This window comes from Carettochelys insculpta, chromosome 9 (assembly GCF_033958435.1).
Source record: "Carettochelys insculpta isolate YL-2023 chromosome 9, ASM3395843v1, whole genome shotgun sequence".
Taxonomy (NCBI): Eukaryota; Metazoa; Chordata; order Testudines; family Carettochelyidae; genus Carettochelys; species Carettochelys insculpta.
Window position 1 is genome coordinate 63360964 of NC_134145.1, and position 21228 is coordinate 63382191.

Genomic DNA, 21228 nt, shown 5'->3' on the forward strand with positions numbered 1-21228 from the left:
CCTGCAGTACACACAGCACCTGCTGACTGTTCTATGCCAATCAGAACGGTGTTTGGAGCGAAGGACAGCTGGAACCTGCTGACGAGCTGAGGAGTTAAGCCACGGCCCTCCCCAGGGCCCACTGGTGTGCTGTGGCATGTTGCTTTGGGCGGGGTGCTGTGGTTTGAGTGCTCTGGTACAGCAAAGCCCGCTTTTTGTAAGTGTGTGAGCTGCCCTCTCCACGTGCAATGCAGACATTCCCAGGGGACCATGCCAAATCGGCACCTTGACTGGAACAGCCGCTGTCGGCAACAGGCGCCTTGGCAGAGCCTGGCTCGTGCGGACGTGGAGAGCACGTCTAAGGCAGATGGGGTGCTTTAAAACACGGCCACTGTATGTTTGCCACTGACGACTCCTTGCTGACCTTATGCCAAGGGAGGAGGGACCTTGTGTTCCCTCTAACTTTGTCCACCCATGAGTGGAATAAATTTTATGTGTACCAAATGTGCACTGCCAATAGAAACACAGACTGTGCGCTGTGGGTGCTCTGCTCTTCCGCTGGGTGGTACCTGAACCTCTTTGGGGTGGCTGGCGCAGTGTGCAGTTTACAGAGAATGCTGCCTGCCACTTACTTTGCATTAACCCTCCGGCAGCACCTGGTAGGAATATGGTGCCCACTGTAAAACGTGATTGGAGTGGACAACGTCCAGCAAAGTTGCCTGCCCAGCAGACAGGACACCAGGCTGGGTCTCAGGTGAGGGAGGTGCCAGTCCCAGCTCTGCAGTCTTTACAAAGAAGCCCTGGAGCCCACACATGGGGGAGAGGCCGGTTCTCTGCGCAGCATTAAGGGGTACCGCTGAATGAAAGCTCACCTCGGTGGCCCATGGTGTCCGTGTCTAGGCCCTTTGCAGCCAGTCATTTCAGTAGGAGTTCGCCACCCAACGACTTGGAGGGGTGGGGCCCAGGCAACTATAAAAAGGGAGGAACTAAAGTTTCATGGGTGTTTCAAAGTGAAGGACCTGGTTTATGGCTGTGGCACATTTAGACAGGACTAGCATGGCTCAAGGGTGTTTCGATAAGGCAGCGTCCCATCCTGCCCCAGCCACGGCGGGTCCATGATGGGGTCAAGGAAGGGGCTAGTCCCCCTCCCACTGGCTGTGGCAGCTTCGTGTTGGGGCCCGGAGCACCTCTCCCATGGTCCCCAACCCAGAGCTGCTGCTGCTGGGGGACAGGACCCCTTTCCATGGCCCCCACCCAGCCAAGCCTGGATCTGCTCTGGCTGGGGGGACAGTTCTGCTGCCCAACAATCTGTTGTTGAGTGAGCGTGTATGTAAAGGATTTCCCTTTGACTTGTTTCTTAGAAACTGAACTGTCAGAGAGTGTATTCTTCTTCATGAATTCCGTAGGCATCTGCTTTTCTTTTTTAGTGTATTTCAGTGTTTAATCATTAAGGGGCTTAGCTAAGCAAGGAGAAACTCCAGGAACAATCCAGTCAAATGCATGGAAAGTTGAACATCTTTAGTTCAAAACCCTTAAAGGCTAAATCTTTTTTGTCTCATTTACACTCATCGGATCTGACCCAAGGGAGCTGATAGCAGTTGTGATTTTTAAACATCTTGTGTCTGCAAATGAAAAACATGCTTCGTGTTGTGGGGTGGGGGTGTGTGATGTAGCTTGATGCATCTTGAGGGGATCTGACTTTTAGACAGCTCTGAGCACATGCTCACTGGCAGTCAGGCCACTGTACAGTGTCTGAAACTGAGTTTACTCGTTGCTGTAAAAGCACGCACACGTATGACAAACCCATGAAGTTTGCATCATGACTGCTGCCAAAAGGAAGGTCCAATCTGGGGCTTCCTGACTCAGAGGGATGCTTTTAAAGTCCTTTAGTTTTCAGAGCCAGTTGCAGTCATGCTAAAAAAACAAACAAACAAACAAAAAAAACCTGCCCCCACCAATCATTCTGCCCCTGATAGCAATCACTATTTTATATCTGCTTCCTGAAAACACTCTTTGGAGAGTCTAAATAGCTGAGTTATTGTTATAGAAGCAGAAAACAAACCCAACAAATCTAGTCATTTTTTTTTTCAGGGAAAAACATTTTATGGCATTAATAACACTCCATCTGCTACTGTGTCGAATGTATGAGCTTTTCTCTGATCAATGTATGCTGACTGTCTGTTTTTTCCAGTATATTTATAAACCACCCTTTCGCTTTGTTTTCAGTAAGCGGCAGTTGAACATTTGGCCACTCTTGAGTGTGGGAATGACACAGGCCACATCCTTAGGTGCTGTAAATCTTTCAATAGGAACAGCACTGATTGGATCTGGCCATATCTCTTCTGAACAGATATTTTTGGCAGAGGTAGTAGCAGCGCTTAGAGGGATGGTTTGAGTTAAGAAATAAGAAAAGTTACAGTTGGGGGCTGGCTAAGTTAGGCTAAGTGTGGAGGAGGATGGGAAATGGAAGTTGTTGTGAGAAAGACCAAAGAGAAGTTAGCAGCAAAGCATGGGAAAGTCAGAGTTAGCAAGGCTGTTTTCCTGTTATTTTTTTAACTGATGTGAGCAACATTTGTAATAAGGGTTTGAGAACTCTGAATGTGTTACCTGTATTAAACTGCTAACTGTATGGATTAGAATCATAGAACACTAGAACCGGAAGGGACCTCAAGAGGTCATCGAGTCCAATTTCCTGCACTCTCAACAAAACCAAGTACCATCTAGACCATCCTAATAGGTGTCTGCATAACCTGCTGTTAAAAATCTCCAGTGATGGAGATTCCACAGCCTCCCTAGGTAATTTATTCCAGTGTTTAACCACCCTGACAGTTAGGAAGATTTTCCTAATGTCCAACCTAAACCTCCCTTGCTGCAGTTTAAGCCCATTGTTTCTTGTCCAGTCCTCAGAGGCCCAGGAAAACAATTTTTCTCCCTGTTCCTTGTAACCCTCTTTAAGGTATTTTAAAACCGCTCTCATGTCTAAGTCTTCTCTTTTCTAAACTAAACAAGCCCAGTTCTTTCAGTCTTCCCTCATAGCTCATGCTCTCCAGACTGTTAATCATTCTTGTTGCTCTTCTCTGGACCGTCTCCAATTTCTCCACATCTTTCATGAACTATGGTGCCCGGATCTGGACACGTGGGAAGGATAGTGGTGCAGATGTTTATTTAAATACCGTGTACAGCCTTCTCCCGCCTTATGAGGGTAATTCGTTCCTGAAAAACCCCTCTGAGGGTGAATTCTCATGAGTCGAAAACATAATTACCATTAATTTCAATGGGAAAAAATTTTATATGTTCCTGAGCCCCAAAATTTACACCCGTTTATGCTAAAACACCACCAAATCCCAGTAAACGCGGTGCAAGGGGGCGGGCAGGGCACGGGCAGGCAGCCTGGCCTGAGCGCAGGGAGGGGGCGCTGCCAGGGGCTGGCCGCAGGGGGAGCTCGGCAGGCACAGGGCGAGGGGCGGCGCCCCGCTGGTGTGGGGCTGTGCGCCGGGAGGGCAGGGGAGAGAGCGCAGACCCGGCTGCGAGAGCAAGAGGGCAGGCGGGGGACGTGACGTCCCCGGGACCCCGCAGGCCTGAATTCGTGTCGGGTCACGGGGGAGGGGCGCAAAGCCGGGGGCGCACAGGGCCTGCTGGGGACCCCCCCCCTGCCCCCCGCGCGCGCCCCAACCAGACCCATCCCCCGTCCCCCCCCGCCACACAACCAGGGGGCGGAGCGCGTAACGAGCCAATGGGACGAGAGCCGGAACAAAGAGGCAGCCAATCAGCGGTGAGGTGGGCGTGCCCCCCATGGGCGGGCTCCGAACGCGCACGTAGCGTCTGGACGTGCGGGGTTGTCGCTCGCGGTGCACGTGGGGGGGGAGGCGGACCGGACCGGACCGGACCGGACCGGACCGCCCCGCCCCGCCCCGCCCCCCGCGCCATGGCCCTGCTGCCCCGCAGCGCGCGCGAGTTCGGCTCGGCCCAGTACTGGGAGCGCTTCTTCCGGCAGCGCGGCCCGCGCGCCTTCGAGTGGTACGGCGGCTACCCGCAGCTGTGCGCGGCGCTGCACAAGTACGTGCGGCCCCGCGACAAGGTGAGCCCGGGCGGCACGTGGCGGGCGGCCCCTGCCGGACTCGGTCCCGCGCCGGGCTCAGCGCAGAGGCGGCGCGTGCGGAGCGCTGCGGCTGGGGAGGGGGAAGTCAGCGCACAGCCGCGGGGCGGGGAGCCAGCGGCGGAGTAGCTGGAAAGGAGCTACAGCCTGGGTGGAGTCGGGACACCGCGGCAGAGGAGGGTCATTGGTGGTGCAGCCGGTGATGGGCAGAGGCGAACCTGCGGCCTCTGGACTGGAGTGGGCCCTAACCTGGGATCCGCAGACCCCTGGGGGTTCGCGGGGCTATTACAGGGGTCTGTGAAGAAAATAGGAGGTTAAACAAAAACAGCCATAGAAAATAAGTTTTCAATTAATTGCAAATTTATAATCAATTATTATTTTAAAATACCTTCCAATAATATTTTTAATTGGTGTCTGAAAATCTAGGCTGTGGTTTCCTTTCTCATTTAATTAAGTTTACATAGTAGCCAAGATTGGCTTTGGTGGGGGTCTGTGAATGGTTGGAGGGTGACTGAGGGTCTGCACTAGAGAAAAGGTCGGGAACCACTGGTCTACAATTTAAGCTAAAAAACAACTGGCTCCCAGCTAAGTGTGTAGAGTAGACTTGTTCTTTGTGTAAGTGGTCTAGGCGTCACTGCATGGGACAGCGACCCACGCTCAGTGAGGGTGTGAGTTACCTAAGCAGAAGCAGCGTGTGTGAAACATGGGATGGGATTCTCCCACGTTGCTTGGCCTCCACAGGAAGTACTGTGTCCAGTTCCGGGCTCCATGCTTTGCCAAAGGTGTGGGCCAGCCAGAGTGAGTTTAGAGGGGAGCCAGAAAAATAAGAGAAGTTTTGAAAACCTGACCTGTGAGGGAAAATTGAAGAAAATGGGCATGTTTGGTCTCGAGAAGAAACTAAATGAGGGGTGTGCAGCAGTTAAATCTGGCTGTGGCCTTCCAAGATAAGGAAGTAGGAATCATTAGTTTTCCACACCCAGCGAAGGAAGGACAAGAAGCAGTAGCTTACTTTGTAGCAAGGGTGATTTAGGTTAGATATTAGGAAAGCGTTCCTGCTGTAAACACTGTAACAGGCTTCCCATGGAAGTTGTGGAATTCCTATCATTGGAGGTTTCTAAGAGCAGGCTGGGCAAACCCTGTCAGGGCCCTGCCACAGCATAGCAAGCTGGCCTTGATGACTTCTCAAGATCCCTTCCAACCTTGTGTTTCTCGGGCTCTCAGTCTCTTAGAGCAGGCCCCAGGCGCGTGTGTGAAGTGGCACGGGCAGGGGCTGCTCTGGATTGATCTCCGAGGTGCTGAGGGCTGAAGAAGTCGCTGGTCCGTGCCCCAGTGTCACACTGAGGTGGCTCCAAAGCCTAAGCCATGACCAAGGTCCCTACCAAAACAGGAGGCTTCCAACTGCCACTTGCTGGGGTGGATGCAGATCTGTGCGTGGGGCAGTAGCTTGGCAGCCAATCCCGTGGGTCCTCGGCTTATCCAGAAAATACCTCCCCATAAGTTGTTTCATCTAGGGCTGAGCTAATGGCCCTGCCTGGTGAAACCAAAATCATGACCAAATGTTTCCTGCCACTTCTCAGGAGATGAGCTGCATCTCCCCATGGCTTATCCTGAATAAAATCTACCTCGGAGAGTCTCATCCTGTCTCCCTGAATTCCACCTGCAGTTCAGGTTACATCTGCTTGAGCTCACTGGTGCACCAGCCAGTCGATGGAGGCTTGCCTCTTGCTGCAGCTATAGTGGTAGGGAAGAGGTTCCTGCTTGTGTATGTCTAACATGTACATGTTGAATGCCTCCTTTGTGTGTGTTGAAACCCTGGGTAGGACATTCAGTTAGCGAGTGTTCATGGGGGGGTTTCTCCCTGAGAGAATCCATTATTTGCTCATGTCTGTGGTGCTGGGTTTGGTTGGGATCACCAGGGCTGTGCTGTGTAGCTGCAGGGAAATCATTCTCTCTTTCAATCCCTCAGGTTCTCGTCGTGGGCTGCGGCAACTCTGAACTGAGCGAGCAGATGTATGATGTGGGCTTCCAGGACATCGTGAACGTGGACATCAGTGAGGTGGTGATCAATCAGATGAGGGAGCGGAATACCCACAAGCGGCCAAAGATGAGCTACCTGCTGATGGACATGCTGCAGATGGATTTCCAGGACTCCCGCTTCCAGGTGGTGTTGGACAAGGGCACCCTGGATGCTATCCTGGTTGATGAAGAGGAGGCCACGCTTGAAAGAGTGGACAGGATGTTTGCGGAGATTAGCCGGGTGCTGCAGGTTGGGGGCCGTTATCTGTGTATTTCATTGGCCCAGGCCCACGTGGTGAAGAAGGCGGTGGACTACTTCTCCAGGGAAGGGTGGATGGTGCGCATTCACCAGCTCTCGGTCAGCGAGGATGAAGTGGACCACCAACAGTTCGTTTTGCCTGTTTTCATCTACGTCATGACCAAGTTCAAGAAGATCCCTGGTGCGGTTCTACAGATCTTGGAGATCTGCACTGAGGAGAAGGACAAGCCTGTGCGGGTGGAGAGTGTAGAGCAGCTGGTGGAGGCGGTAAAGGAGAGGCAGATGTATGCTGTGCTACGCAGCCAGCTGAATAAAAGCCCCAGTACAGGCCAAGTCTCTCTGGACCTGTGTGACGCGGATTCCGGGAAACCTCGGTACACGCTGCATGTGGTGGACAGCCCTGCGGTGAAGGCCTCCCGTGACAATCACTTCGCTATCTTCATCAGTGAGTTTGGCTCCTCCGAGCTGGTATTTCTCGAGCTGAGAAGTGACTCTCTAGAAAGGGCCCTAGGGGTTGTAGTGGTCTGCAGGCTACATAGGAGTCAGAAGTGGGACGCTATTGCAGAAAAAGCAGTTATGATTCTGGGACGCGTTAACAGGAGTGTTTGTAAGGAAGACACGAGACGTCGTTCTGCTCTGCTCTGATTAGGCCTCAGTTGGAGTCTTGGGTCCAATCCAGGGCACCACATTTTAGAAAAGGTGTGGTGAAACTGGAGAGGGTCCAGAGAAGAGCAAGGAGGAGGGAGAAAAGTTATTCTGTTTAACCTCTGAGGATAGGACAAAAAGCAATGGGCTTAAATTGCAGCCAGGAAGCTTTAGCTTGGACGTTAGGAAAAACTTCTTAATTGTCATTGTGGCTAAGCAGTGTAATAATTGAGAGAGATTTAACAGCAGGGTAGGTACATATCTGCCAGGGATGAGCTATGTGGTGCTTATTCCTGTTGTGAGGGCAGGGGGCTGGGCTCGATTACCTCTCCAAGTCCCCTCCAGCTCTAGTGTTCCATGAAAAGGGGATGAAATCCTGATGCCATGGATGCCCGTGGACTTTTCACCAGCACTGAGCTCCTCGTAGCTCCCATTCATTTCCATGGAAGTTGCTGAGTGAGATACACCTCCTCTAGAGCTGGAAGGAACCTCGGGAGGTCATTGAGGCCAATCCCCTGCCCTCTTGGCAGGGCCAAGCACCATCCTTGACCGACTTTATTTTTTTTTTTAAATCTCTTTGCCCCAGGCCCCTAAATGGCCTCCTCAAGGATTGAACTCAACCCTGGGTTGAGCAGGCCAGTGCTCAGGATAGCTGGATAGCCCCCTCCGTCAGCTCAGAGGGCAAATACACAGTGCAGGATTCAGCTGTTAACAAGCAGGATCTGCTTTTGTCACCTTCACAATGACTTCTGCCCTGCCTTTGAATAGCCCCATTCATTTCATTGAGTCTCCTGATGGAGAAAGGTACTATCAGCTGAGAGTTCCAGGGGCACAATCTGCTGCCTGGTAAACAAGAGATGGTGACAATGGAGCAGTTGCACCCATATGCTGTTAGCTCTGTGATGCTCAGCCCCATTGTTACTATCAGGGTAAGGTTAAATAGACCACTTCCCTCTGTGTTGATCTCATAAGTGTCTTCCTTGCAATTAGCCTAGTTCAGGGGTTGGCAGCCTACAGCTCTGGAGCCTCATGTGGCTCTTTAAGGAGCCACGTGTGGCTCAGAGTGCTGCCACTGCTGACTTCTCTTGTGGCTCTGGAGGTGGCCACTGCTTAAACAGAATTTATTTATTTAAAAATATGTTCTGTTTAGGCGATGGCAGCCGGAGCTGCTGAGCAGTCGGGCAGCAGGGCAGGGAGCCTGGAAGTGAAAGCCATCCAGGCAGGGAGCCGCCCCATGTGGGTGGAAGTCAGTCGGCAGGAGAGAGGGGCAGCTGAGCCTGCCTCTGCTGCAGCCGTGCACGGTGCTGAGGAGGAGGCGGTGGCGGAACTATGTGGGGAGGTGAGTTTATCCTGGTGATGGGAGTTTGGGACTCAGAGGAGTTAAGATGTGGGAGGGGAGGGGTTGTGGGCTGGGGGGTAAAGCCTGGGGAGTGGGAGTGGATTTAGGGGGCTGAGGTGGGTAAAGCTTGGCAATGGGGAATAACTTACCTTTCTGACTGGTACAAATAAGTGTGCGTGCGCCTGCGCTGTTGTTAAAATGGGCTGATAAGAAGCACAGTTTGACGTTATCTATTAAGGACTGTCTCCTATTCGTGTGCATTGCGGCTCTTGAAGGGTGGATTTTGTAACTGAATTTGAAGAAATGGCTCTTCTCACTACTTTGGTTGCAGCCCCTGGTCTAGTTAGATGCGTATCAGCAGGAGCTCTGAATTCACTTCTTCCTTGGATTTGAGAGCACTGTGAGATTTAAAACAAAACAAAACCAAGCCAAGCCGTGTTTGACTGAGATTTCAGTGTGTGAGATCCCAGCAGCCTCGGCCGAATGCAGGAATCATCTGCAAAGGGGGTCGTGCTGGTTACCATAAGTGTAGCATTTCTTTAGTTGCCTTCTTCCTGCCTGAGATAGTTAATGGAATTAATTTTTCACCTTATGAAGGCAGGTTTGTCTGGGTGAGACATTAACAATAATAGCTGGCCTGTTTGAGATGCAGCTTAGTCCGGCGCGCGGGACTAAGAGTGGGGGTTCTTGGAGTCTGTTCCCATTTCTGACTCCTTGTGAGACCAATTAACTAAGCCGCACCTCTGTTATCACAAAGATGGGACAGGCACTGGCCCCGCTTTCGGAGCGCTTTGAGAGCTCCAGAGGGATGAGCTCCAGAGAGGAGGGCTAGGTCTTGTTTTATTAGCCCTGTTACACAGTCCTGCCCATGGCAGTCAAGCCTTCGTGCTGCCGGTGCAGCAGAGGAAGGGGTGTCCAGCATGCGTGGTCGAGGGCTGTATGGGCAGCTTGCCGGGGCCGTAGGGCTGCGTGAGAAGATTGCTGTTGTCCTTGGAACAGGCACATGGGGCATCCCAGCTCCATGCCAAAGCAAGCAGCATGGCCGTACTGCACGCTGGCGCTGAGCTGTGTTAGAGGGGAGGGCAGCTGCTTTGGCCGCTCTTGGCTAAAGGCTGGGAGAGGCTGGTTAGCATCTCTGCTCTCCTGACCGCGACCCCTTGCTCCAGTACCGCAGGGCAGAGAGACAGAGTGGCTCTTTGGGACGGAGGCGGGGCGGAAGCAGCTGGCCGCCAGTGCAGGATACAGGCGGCTGATAACGGTGGCCCTGCACAGAGACGAGCACTACGCAGGGATGGAAGGCATCCAGGCACAGCTGTCGGGGAAGGTGATGGAGCTGGCGCCACCCGGCCTCCCGGCCCATCAGCAGGTAAGCGCTGTTCCCAGCAGCTGTGCTCAGGCATCCGCTTGGGCAGAGCTGCAAAACCAGCCTGTGCACCGCACCTCCATAGCTCCGTTCTAGCCCCGACTGCTGGGCCCCCACTGTTCTGTGCTGCCTTCTGTCTCTCTGGCCAGTGGTGGTCTTTTTGCTGGGAGCAGGCCTGATCTGATTCTGGTCAAGAGGGGTGTGGCTTGGGAGCTTCATTCCACCCTGCCTAGCTGCTATTTCATCCTCCTCCCCAACCCCTGCTCCAGTGACTTTGTTTCTGTAGGGCTGTGATTTTTGGAGGCCTTAATTTGCCAGCCTTGTCTTCAGACACCTCAGCGGCGCCTGATTCTGAGAGGGTGGGCACCCAAATCTCTTGGCCTGAAACTTTTCCACATTCCTCTTTGCTCCCTGAATCTTTCTCCCCCCGTCACCGAGGATTGAACCGTTCAGCACTTAGTAAAATGTGTGTTATTGCCGTGAGTTGTTTCCGGCATCCCTGCTGGTAACTAGGTAGCAGTGGTGGAACACTGGCCAAATTACAACGCCACGCGTCTGTCCGTGTCTCGCCTTTCCCTGATCTCTTCAGCCTCCTACGAGGCACTCATAGGTGCAGCTGGTTCATTTTGGCTTCTTAAGAGAAGATGTGAAACAGTTTAGTAAACAATTCAGTTTACTAAATCAAACAGGGATCTATCCTGTATCCGGCTCTGTTCAGTGTCTTCCAAAATGATGTGGATAATGGCGTAGACAATACACTGAATGTCTTTTAGAAGATACCAAATGCACTCGGGAGGACAGGATTAGAATTCAAAGTGAGCTTGGCAAACGGGAAAAGATCTGAAATAAACAGGATGAAAGTGCATAAGGACAAATGTAAAGGGCTGTTCTTAGGAAGGAGTAATCAGCTGTACAAATACAAAACGGGAAATGGCTGTCTGGGAGGGAGTGCTGCAGAAACGCATCTGGGGCTCATAGTGGATCACAGACTCTTAAGAGTCAGCAATGTAATGCTGTTGCAGAAAAAGCAAACTTTTTGTGATCTATGACTACACTTTAGGAGAGTTGTAAGCAAAGCACAAGAAATAAGTCAGAAGGGTCCTCTACGTACATCAGACAAACCTGCCCTAACAATGTGAGAGATTAATACTGCTGTTACTTGGCACCGAAAAGGCATCGGTTGGAGTGTCATGGTCCAGTTCTGGCCGCTGTATTTCAAGAGAGATGCGGGTATATTGGAGAGTGTCTGGAGAAGGGCAGCAAAAATGATTAATGGTCTAAAAAACGTGACCTACAAGGAAAGAGTGACGAAATGGATTGGTTTGGTTGGAGAAGTCTTACAGCATGTACGTGGTTGCTCTGAAGAGGAGAATGGTTGTTCTCCTTGTCCACGGAAGATAAGACTAAAAGCAGTGGAGTTAACTTGCAGCCAGGGTAGTTTAGGTTGGACGTAGGGAAACGCTTCCAAGCTGTTCAGGTAGTTAAGCACTGGAACAAATTACGTACGGAAGTTGTGGAGTCTCCATCTTTGTTTAACTTCGTCTTGAAAACCTCCAAACACCTGAAGATGTTCGAATTCTCCCGAGACTGACTGGTCACCCAAGAAACTTGCCTAACTGGATGAGAAGCTAAAGAAAGCAATTTGGCTCTTTGATTTTGGCACCAGTGAAATCAGACTAGATCTTTTGGCCTGAAAGCCAAGCTCTGAACCCATCAGAATCTGTATCCAAACAGCAGCTTCTCCCATCACTGTGCCATATGGTTCTGTGGGGGCCAGTGGTGCTGGGGTGACGTGGTTGCCAACTGGTTTAGACAGGGATAGCAGGTGAGACTTTGCACAGCTCAGCGTAGAACAACTGATTGCCTTGTTCATGGCAGTGTTGTCCTGGTGCCTTTTCCTCGGGTGGTCTTGGGAATGTTAACTCTTCCCTTGGTCCTTCCTGGGAAGCTCTCCAGTGAGTGTGCCCCATTCCTCTCCTTTCTGCCCTAGGTGCCATTTCTCTCTGTAGGGGGGGACATCGGGGTCCGCACTGTTCAGCACCGGGACACCAGCGCCATGAGTGGAGAGTATGTCATCGAGGACGTGAAGGGGGACCACATGTGCTACTTCCGGCGGCTCATCTTCCTCAGCAACAGGAACGTGGTGCAGTCAGAAGCCAGGTTGCTTCCCAGTGCAACTCCCAAAGGTCTGTAACCTCGGGGGTTGGGCAGTGCAGTAAAGGCTGGGAAGGGTTGCAATAGATCCATCTGTAGCTAGATGGCTCTGGGCTGCAGCAACCAGGTTGGAAGGCAATGGGAGCACATCAGGAGAGTAAACGGAGCAACCCGATTGGCTGGCGTCCCAGCGGCCATGTGCAGAAGAAAGACCTGCCTGTATTGTTGGGTCACTGTGAGCCACCAGTGTGATATAGGGGTGCAAAAGGCTAAGGCGGTCCTGAGCAAGGTTTCTTATAAGCTGAGCGCTTGGGTGGACACCCAGGAGAGAGTCAGGTGCTGCCCAGCTGATTAACAGCCTCTGTAGCTGGCAGCACGTTTCTACTGGTGGTGCTCATCATAAAATTTATTCCGCCTGTGGATGGAAAACATTAGTGGAAACCTCCGCTCTGGGAGGCATCAGGCGAGGTATTTCCAGTAGAGACAGGGAGGTGCTAGTACCCTTGTACAAGGCACTGGTGAGACCTCCTCTGGAATTCCAGGTGCGGTTCTGGTCCCCCGGGTTTAAGATCACAGAATCATAGGGCTGGAAGGGACCTCAGGAGGTCATCTAGTCCAGCCCCCCTGCTTCCAGCAGGATCAACCCCCACTAAGTCATCCCAGCCAAGACCTTGTCCAGCTGGGACTTAAAAACCTCAAGGGATGGAGATCCCATCACCTCTCTAGGCAACGCATTCCAATGCTTCACCAGTCTCCTGGTGAAGTAGTTTTTCCTAATATCTAACCTACACCTCTCCCTCTTTAACTTCAGACCATTGCTCCCTGTTCTGTCATCTGACACCACTGAGAACAGTTTCTCACCCTCCTCTTTAGAGCTCCCCTTCAGGAAGTTGAAGGCTGCTATTAAATCACCCCTAAGTCTTCTCTTCTGTAAACTAAACAAGTCCAAATCCCTCACCCTCTCCTCATAGGTCTTGTGCTCCAGCCCCTTAATCATTTTTGTTGCCCTCCGCTGAACCTGCTCTAGCAAATCCACATCCTTTCTATACTGGGGGTGCCCAGAACTGGGCACAATATTCCAGATGTGGCCTCACCAGTGCCAAATAGAGGGGAATAACTACTTCTCTAGATCTGCTCAAAATGCTCCTCCTAATGCACCCTAGCATGCTGTTAGCCTTCTTGGCTACAAGGGCACACTGTTTACTCATATCCAGCTTTTCATCCACTATAACCCCTTGGTCCCTTTCTGTCATATTGCTGCTGAACCAGTCAGTCCCCAGCCTATAACAGTGCTTGGGATTCTTTTGCCACAGGTGCAGGACTGTACAGTTCTCCTTGTTAAACCGCATCAGATTTCTTTTGGCCCAGTCCTCCAATTTATCCGGGTCACTCTGGATTCTCTCTCTACCCTCCAGCATATCTACCTCTCCCCCTAGTTTTGTGTCATCTGCAAACTTGCTGAGGGTGCAACCCAGTCCCCCACAAAGGTCATTAATAAAGATGTTGAACAACACTGGCCCCAGAACCGAGCCTTGCGGCACTCTGCTTGAAACCGACCGCCATCCAGATATTGAGCCATTGACCACTACCTGTTGGGACGGACCATCAAGCCAGCTTTCTATCCATCTTATAGTCAGGGATCCAAACCATATTTCCTTAACTTATAGACAAGAATGTTGTGGGAGACTGTATCAAGAGCTTTGCTGAAGTCAAGGTATATCACATCCACTGACTTCCCCATGTCCACACAGCTTCTTACCTCATCATAGAAGCTAATCGGGTTGGTCAGGCAGGACTTGCCCCTATTGAATCCATGTTGGCTAATTTTGATCACTTTCCCCTCTTCCAAGTGCTCCAAAATGGATTCCTTGAGGATCCCCTCCATTATGTTCCCAGGAATTGAGGTAAGGCTGACGGGTTTATAGTTTCCTGGATTGTCCTTCTTTCCTTTTTTTAAAGATGGGCACTACGTTTGCCTTCTTCCAGTCATCTGGTATCTCCCCCGATCTTCAAGAATCTTCAGAAATGATGACCAAAGGTTCAGCAATGACCTCTGCCAATTCCCTCAATACCCTCGGATGCATTAAATCCAGACCATTGGATTTGTGTACATCTAGTTTTTCTAAATAGCTCAGAACTTGTTCCTTCCCCACCGATGGCTGCCCTCCACCTTCCCATACTGCATTATCTAGGACTGTCAGGTGGAAGTTGACTTTGTCCGTGAAGACTGAGGCAAAAAAAAACATTGAGTACTTCAGCTTTTGCTACATCATCTCTCACTAGGTTACCTTCCTCATCCAGTAACAGCCCCACACCTTCTCTGATAACCCGTTTATTGTTAACAAGAAGGGTTTCTACAGACATGTTACTCTTCACATCCCTTGCCAGCTGCAGTTCCAATTGTGCTTTCACTTTCCTGATTACTCTCCTGCATTCTCCAGCCATATGTTTATACTCCTCCTTAGTCAGCTGTCCACGTTTCCATTTCTCGTATGCATCCTTTCTGACTTTAAGCTGACTAAGGATTTCCCTGTTAAGCCAAGCTGGTAGCCTACCATGTTTGCATTTCTTACTATGCAGCGGGATGGCTTGTTCCTGTGCCTTCAGTAACACTTGTTTAAAATACTGCCAGTTCTCCTGAACTCTTTTTCCCCTTCGTCTTCGTTTCCCAAGGGATCATGCTCATCCATTCTCTCAGGGAGTTGAAGTCTGCTCTTCTGAAGTCAAGGGTCTGTATGTTACTGCTCACCTTTCTTCCTTTTGTCCGGATCCTGAAATCTACCATCTCATGGTCGCTGCAGCTCAGGTTTCACCCCCTTTTATTTCTCTTAGTAGTTCTTCCCTGTTTGTGAGCAGCAGGTCAAGTTGCGCACGGTCGCTGGTCGGTTCCTTCAGCACTTGTACCAGGGGGTTATCCCCATCATTCTCCAAAAACTTCGTGGATTGTCTCTGTGCTGCTGTATTGGTCTCCCAACAAATGTCCCATGAGAACCAGGGCCTGTGATTTGGAAGCTTGACTTCGCCTCATCTCCCTGATGAGTTCATATTGGGCAAGGCACAGAGAAGGGTGACCAGGATGGGCCAATGAATGGAAAACCGACCTGACGAGAGGAGGCTCAAAGAGCTGGGTTGGTTTGGCTGAACAAAGTGATGGCTGAGAGGGGACAACTCTTCTTCATCCCCACTGTTTAAGAGCCATTGCTGGCTCATTGAGAGATGGCTGTAAACTGGCTACCCATAAATCAAAGCTTATAATGAGATGAAGGTTTCTGTCCGTCTGAGGAGAGATGTTCTGGAGCAGTGGGGTCAACGCACCTTGACAAGTTTATGGAGGGCAAGGTCTGAGATGGCTGCATATACTGATGTGACTCCCTGCATGCCCGCTCTTGGAGATACTTACTGGCTGCTAGCAGGGGAGGGCTCTGAGTTACCACCGAGAATTCTTTCCGTGGGCCTGGCTGTTGGGTCTGCCCACGTGACGAGGGGTGTGTAAGTGATTGCTGGAGTTGAGGCACTGCAGGAACTTTCCGCCTGGGCGAGACTAGGAAAGGCTTGGAGGGCTTTTCACCTTGCTCTGCGAGTTGGGTCATATGTCACATGCCAGTTCAAAGTAAGGTAAATGGTGGATTCTCTGGAACTTAGTCTTGAGGGGTTCCGTAATGTAGGCAGAGGTCCGGGGCCTGTTACAGGTGTGGATTGGTGATGAGGTGATCACAACTGTCTCTTCTGGCCTTAAAGTCTACGAATATGTTCCTTAGCCCCTTGTCTTCTCCGATGGTAAAAAAAAAAAACTCCTGCCAGGCAGCTTCCACTGCTTGCCTTTGTGATTACTCTGGTGGTGCCCATGGTGGGGGGGCCTGTGCTTTCCAAACCTCAGGAAGAACAGTTCCTGCTCAGAGAGGCTGGTATCCTACATAGATGAGCCCACAGTCTGGTCCTGCACCTTTTGCTGCAAGGAAGCTTTTTCTGATGTTCTTCCAATGTTTCGTGTTCTCAGCGCTCTAAGCGGTGTTCCTGACCTCCTCCAGCTGGGTGGGGGCTGGCTGTCTTCACAGTGACCTGACGTAGAGTCCCAGTCTGAATATTACTGAGCTGTTAGATGTTTCATGGGACTCTGAGGAGCTGGATTGTCCTCTCAGATCTGACCTCATCTCTCGGCTGTTTTAATTCAGTAAAGGAAGGATAGAGCTAAACCCTAAGGATGAGGGAGAATAGATAAATCCTGACAGGAGAGAACCTGTGGCCAGTCCAACAGTCAAGAGGTCCCAGTTGAATTGACACAGAATGAGGCCATGCCTGGTGGTGTCCTGTTGGCGGTCTGTGTACAAGGGATTGGGAAGGCTGGTTCCCAGGCTGTAGAGGGGATGGGCGAAGGCCTCCTTGCTGCGGGGAGGAGGGAAAGTCTGGAGGTGAAAGGTGCAGAGGCGGGAGGGGAATGAGGCTAGTTCTAGAGCTCTGAGGGCATGGGGCTCCGGTAGCCCGGCGTGGGGAGCATGAAGGCACAGAGGAGGGTTTGAAATGTTGGAGAGGGAGGAATTAGCTACACCCAGAGGTAGGACATGGAGCTGTGAGCTTGGGGAACGGGGAGACATCATCCAGCCCATGTCAAAACCTGGCTGCTGCGTGAGCCTCAGATGAACCCCTAACAGGTACAGCAGAATCTAAGGAGCCCTTCTCCAAGCTTCTGCCTAGCCACGTGCGGCTTAGCGCTCGCCTTTCCCCACGGGGGTATCCTGCTGCTCCGGCGCAGGCTGGGTGGGCCACCCCCTCTGCTGGTCTCCCTGGGCTGATGTGTCTCGTGTCCTGTTCAGGCCAGAAGAAGCGGAGGAAGGACAAGAAGAAACAGGTATCCAGCTCCCCTGAGGCCTCCCGGCCATCAGCCGGCCAGGCTGTTGACCGGAGCTATCTCTGCTGCGAACACCACAAGGCCATGGTGGCGGGACTGGCTCTGCTGCGAAACCCTGAGCTCCTACCAGGTGTGAGACGTGCAGGCTAAGAGCAGCGAAACCCCTCCCCTCTCCTCTCCTGCCCCCCGAGAGAGACTGAGTCCCCAGGATGACTCCTCCAAGCTGACTAGGCTGAGGGCTTGGGATCAGGGGGCGCCAAGGGCTCTGCCCCAGTGAGTGAATGTATGCTGCCCATCCCAGAGGTGGGGGCGCATCTCTGCTGCCGTCGGAGCACAGTGTGAAACACATTGTCGCACGCTAACGCACGCACGCCCCTCGTGAAGTAGCACGCGTGGCTTTGCAGGCTAGTGGTTAGAGGAGGAGCCTGGGACTCGGGACCCCTGGGATCTGTTCCTGGCGCTGACACCGAGTGCTTATGGGTCAGTGTCTGTGCCCATCTGCCCACGCCCTGTGGAACAGAGCAGGAGCTCTGTGCTCTTGAGGCCTGTCGAGGTTCCCCATGGCAGGAGGGCCACTCTGTTGGTGGGAGGGACGCTCCTTGGACTGCAGAGGGGGTGGCCGGGTGCCTGGCTCTGTCACGCTCTATCCTGGGTGCTCCCCTGTGTTCCTGTTTGGCAGCTGATAGCCGGTAGCCCGTGGGCCTCCACAGCCTCCGCCGACAGCTGCTGCAAAGGTAAAGGCAGCTGCTGCCCCAGCTGGTGAGGCAGCAACAGCCAGAGTGATTGCCTAGAACTTCCACGACGATGTACAGCCCTGTTACACGGGTCGTTTCCTCAGGCGCTGAGTTGCCATCAGCTCGAATTTGATTGTGGGTGACTGTGCAGGGAATCGGCTTTGTTCTGGCCCTGAAACCAAAGGAGGGGGGTGGAGGTGGGGAGGGACTGGGTTTCTGGACTCCATGGTACAGGGACACGCCCGTGTCCAGCTGGAGGGGATGTGTCTGGAGCAGCAGGGAGGGAATGAAACCCGACGGTAGGAGGGAAGGGTTAGAGGCCGTTGTGGGTCCGGTTGGGGGAGGGCTGGCTGATGAGGAAGTCACTTCCATGCCCGAGATCTCTCCCAGCAAGGAGCGAGCTAAGCCCAAGGCAGCAGCACCTGCCTGGAGGGTGCAGCGTGGAGCAGGGAAGGGTGAGGCTGCTGGCGCGATTAATTTCCCGGTTTGCTTTGTGTGTGCAGGAGCCCAGCTCTCGGTGCTGGTGATCGGACTGGGTGGGGGCAGCCTGCCCCTCTTCATCCACGAATACTTCCGCCAGGCCCGTGTCGAGACGGTGGAAATTGACCCCGCCATGCTGGAGGTGGCCACCCGCTGGTTCGGCTTTTCCCAGGGCGACAGGATGACTGTTCATCTCTCGGATGGGCTGGCCCATGTGGCCAACCTGGCAGCGGCAGAGGGTAATGGGCAAGGGTTCCTGCAGACTGAGGCATCGTTTAGGGTCCCCACCCCACTCCCCCTCTTGAGATGATATCAGTGCCACCCCTGTAGCTGCCAGTTGGGGTCACTGCAGAGGAGTGCTGAGTTGATCTCTCTGCTTCTGCACCTTTCCCCTCCCAAAAGTGCCCCTTCTGGTAAGCAGTCCTCTTCCATTCTAAGCTACCTGCTCGTTTAGGGATGCAGTGGCTGTGCAGGCTAGTGGTCAGAGTCTTGGACTTGGGCCTCCTGTCACCACTCCACCCATTTCTGCGTGCCAGCCATCACAGCGTTACCTGTTAGCCGTTTCATTTGTGTGTGATGCACCTGAGAGTGGAGGTGTCTTTAGTACGGTGTGGAAAGAGACGCGATTCCCTTCTGCCTGCTGCCGTTCCCTCTGTGAGATACGTACGGCCTTTTGAGCTCTCCTGACCTAAGTAGAGTTCTGCTGTGCCAGTCTATGGACAGGAGGCCTCTGAAGAGAACTGACATGCTGGAGAAAATGCTGATAGTGTGTCCTTCATCACATATTTTTCCCCAGTCCCCACTGAATTCCTGCCACAACCCAGCAAGATGTAAATGGGGAGGCGTGTTCCTTTAGCAGTCTCGCACGGTGAGAAATTGGCCACATCGCAGCATGGCTACCTGTCGGGCAAATGCAACACAGCATTCTTTGTTTCCGCTGTTCATTTTTGAGCGGCTGCCACACCCCAGAGGTGGCTGCATTTCAGTGCATGGAGAGAAGACTCCTGCATGCATTTCTGAAGCCTGTGACAGCTCCCCTCAGATGGAAGGCACAGTGCAAATGGCAGAGCAATCTTGTTAAACCTGCCACCTTGTATCTTAGCCACTGCCCAGGGACTCTGTCTGCGAACGGGACTGGTACTGCCTCCCACTTGCCCTTGGGGGATGCTGACTGGGCTCTCTCTTCCCACAGCCCCAGCCCAGTACAACGCTGTCATGTTTGATGTAGACAGCAAGGATCCCTCCCTGGGAATGAGCTGCCCACCCCCAGCCTTTGTGGAGAAGTCCTTCCTGGAGAAAGTTAGAACCATCCTGGTGCCAGACGGTACGGATGATGATAATGGCGGCGGTGCAGGGGCCTGGGGCGGAGGTTGGGGTAAGGGATTGTGGTGAAGGGTGTGGGAGGGGGTTGTGACCTAGGGTGCAGGGTCTGGGAAGGAGAATGGGTGCAAAGGGGGGGGGTCAGATTGAGGGGGGCTGGGGGTTGGTGGGGAGAGAGGGGGGCTGGGGTGCTGGTCAGGCTCTGGCCAAGTGACTCTTACCTGGGTGGCTCTGGGCCAGCAGCCTCGTGGGGTCCCTGACCTTCCATGCCCCTGCAGGCACATTGGAGCAGCTGGCTGTGGGGCCCTCTTTGTCCATGAACAGCAGTGAGCCTAAGGGGATGGTCAGGGGGCAGGGTTACTTCAGGTGCTGCTTGTTCTTCAAACTGACCAATGGGAACTGCAAGATTGTGCTGGGGGCGGGGCCAGGAGCAGCACACAAAGCTTCTCCCCCCACCTTCCTTCCTGGGCTTGCCCCGGTCACAGGCAGACAGGGCCTGCGGCTGGGTTTTTTTTTGAGTGGCATGGGGGGTGGGGCAGGCAGCGGAGCTGAGGCTCCTGCTGTGCCTGTGAACCATATTTTGCCTGGCTCTGATGTCGCGGGTGATGTGGCTCAGGTTGTAGGGCCTTTTTGGTGGTTCCTGTGGGCCTGGTCCCAGCGGAACGGGAAGGGAGGGACGGCTGGGCTGTTGATTGGGCTGGCCGGAGAGTCTCCCTGCAGCACCTCTGTTTGCGTGGGGGCCGGGGAGCAGGATGGGGCGTTACCTCCGGCTGGCCCGGCGCGTAAGACGTTTCTGCTTTGTGGCCTCTTTCCCGTCGCTCCAGGCGTCTTTGTGCTCAACCTGGTGTGCCGCGACTCCCTGCTCAAAGACTCCGTCCTGGCCACCCTCAAGGAGGTCTTCCCTCTGGTCTACGCCCGGCGGATCGAGGGGGAGGTCAACGAGATCCTCTTCTCCCAGCTGCACCCCGAGGGGAAGCTGGCTGCCCCGGAGCTCCTGGAGACGGCCCGGGCTCTGGAGATGACGCTGAGGAGACCTGGCCAAGCGTGGGACAGCTCCTGTGTCCTGGCGGACGTGCTGGCGGCCGTGCAGATCGTGTGAGAGAGACGCGCTGCCTGGCCCGGATCATCCGCTTGGGTATGGGGAGAGTCACCACAGGTGGCTGCGTTGCCTGACTGGAACGGACGATGGTGACCCCCACGCCTGCCCCTGCTGGCTGCTAAGGCCCAGGCGGTGCCGCCCGAGCAGCCTGTCCAATGGAGGTGGGCTCCTCGGGGGGGGTGCCCCAGGGGCTACCCCTGCTCTGTCCAGCAGGATGTCCTAGGCAGGAGCAAATGCGGGAAGAGTTCTACGCCTTGTGACATGCCAGCGGCCCAGGCAGCAGACCCTGGCCTGGCTCCTTCCCTTCGGCTCCCCCCGGCATTGGGTGTGCGGTGCTGGAGCTTCCTCCGCGCTCTGCTTGTGAAATAAAGGCCGCTTCTCCTCAGCAGAGGTGGAGGTGAGGAAGCAGGGCCCTGAGTTGGCAGGGGAGGGAGAGTCAGCGTGAAGGGTGGGGCGAGGGGGCCAGAGCCTCCAGGTGGGGTAAAGGGGGGAAGGGCCACTTCCACCAGGTGGCTGCCTGGGTCTGCCCCCCAAGTGCCGTTTTGTTGCTCGCCTCATCAGCCTTTTGTACTCAGCAGAACTTCTGGGGGGCAGCCGGGGGAGGGGGCGTCAGAGGAGAGCCCGGGCAGCACCCTGAGCTCCACGAGCACAAGACTGGTGGTGGCTGCTGCCAGGTCGAGCTCTGCTTGGATCCCTGTGCATGGCCCCAGCACGAGGCGCTGTGCGCCCAGAGGCAGCCTTGTGGCCACACGCCTGCCGCAAGCAAGAGCCAGCTGCTTCAGCCAGGGCCAGCGGAAAGTGCCCAGGAGGGAGGGGGTCCCCCAGGCGTGACCAAAAATAAAGCAAGCCAGCATGGGAGCAGCAAGTTCAGGGGGAGGGGTAGTGGGGCTGCTGGGGG

At 53.6% G+C, this 21228-nt stretch overlaps 1 protein-coding gene across 2 annotated transcripts; it reads left to right on the top strand.

The window, feature by feature from the left end:
• Nucleotides 1–3833: 3833 nt before the first annotated feature.
• On the top strand, nucleotides 3834–20765 carry METTL13 (methyltransferase 13, eEF1A N-terminus and K55). 2 transcript variants are annotated; one of them, XM_075002568.1, is made up of 8 exons: nucleotides 3835–4057; nucleotides 6042–6795; nucleotides 9501–9700; nucleotides 11688–11883; nucleotides 16663–16827; nucleotides 17935–18150; nucleotides 19104–19235; nucleotides 20056–20765. In XM_075002568.1, the coding sequence occupies exons 1-8, from the start codon at nucleotides 3905–3907 to the stop codon at nucleotides 20328–20330; spliced, it is 2091 nt and encodes a 696-aa protein (XP_074858669.1). In that variant the 5' UTR covers nucleotides 3835–3904; the 3' UTR covers nucleotides 20331–20765. The 2 variants fall into 2 exon arrangements, with proteins under 2 accessions (XP_074858670.1, XP_074858669.1); XM_075002569.1 differs by lacking the exons at nucleotides 9501–9700; nucleotides 11688–11883 and having other exon boundaries at nucleotides 3834–4057.
• The last annotated feature ends 463 nt before the right edge of the window (nucleotides 20766–21228 follow it).

Excerpts from the sequence above, each read along its gene's own strand:
- METTL13 (XM_075002568.1), top strand. The coding sequence starts at position 3,905 with ATGGCCCTGCTGCCCCGCAGCGCGCGCGAGTTCGGCTCGGCCCAGTAC. Across the intron at positions 4,058-6,041 it reads ACGTGCGGCCCCGCGACAAG|GTTCTCGTCGTGGGCTGCGG; the intron begins GTGAGCCCGGGC and ends TCAATCCCTCAG. Across the intron at positions 11,884-16,662 it reads TCCCAGTGCAACTCCCAAAG|GCCAGAAGAAGCGGAGGAAG; the intron begins GTCTGTAACCTC and ends TGTCCTGTTCAG.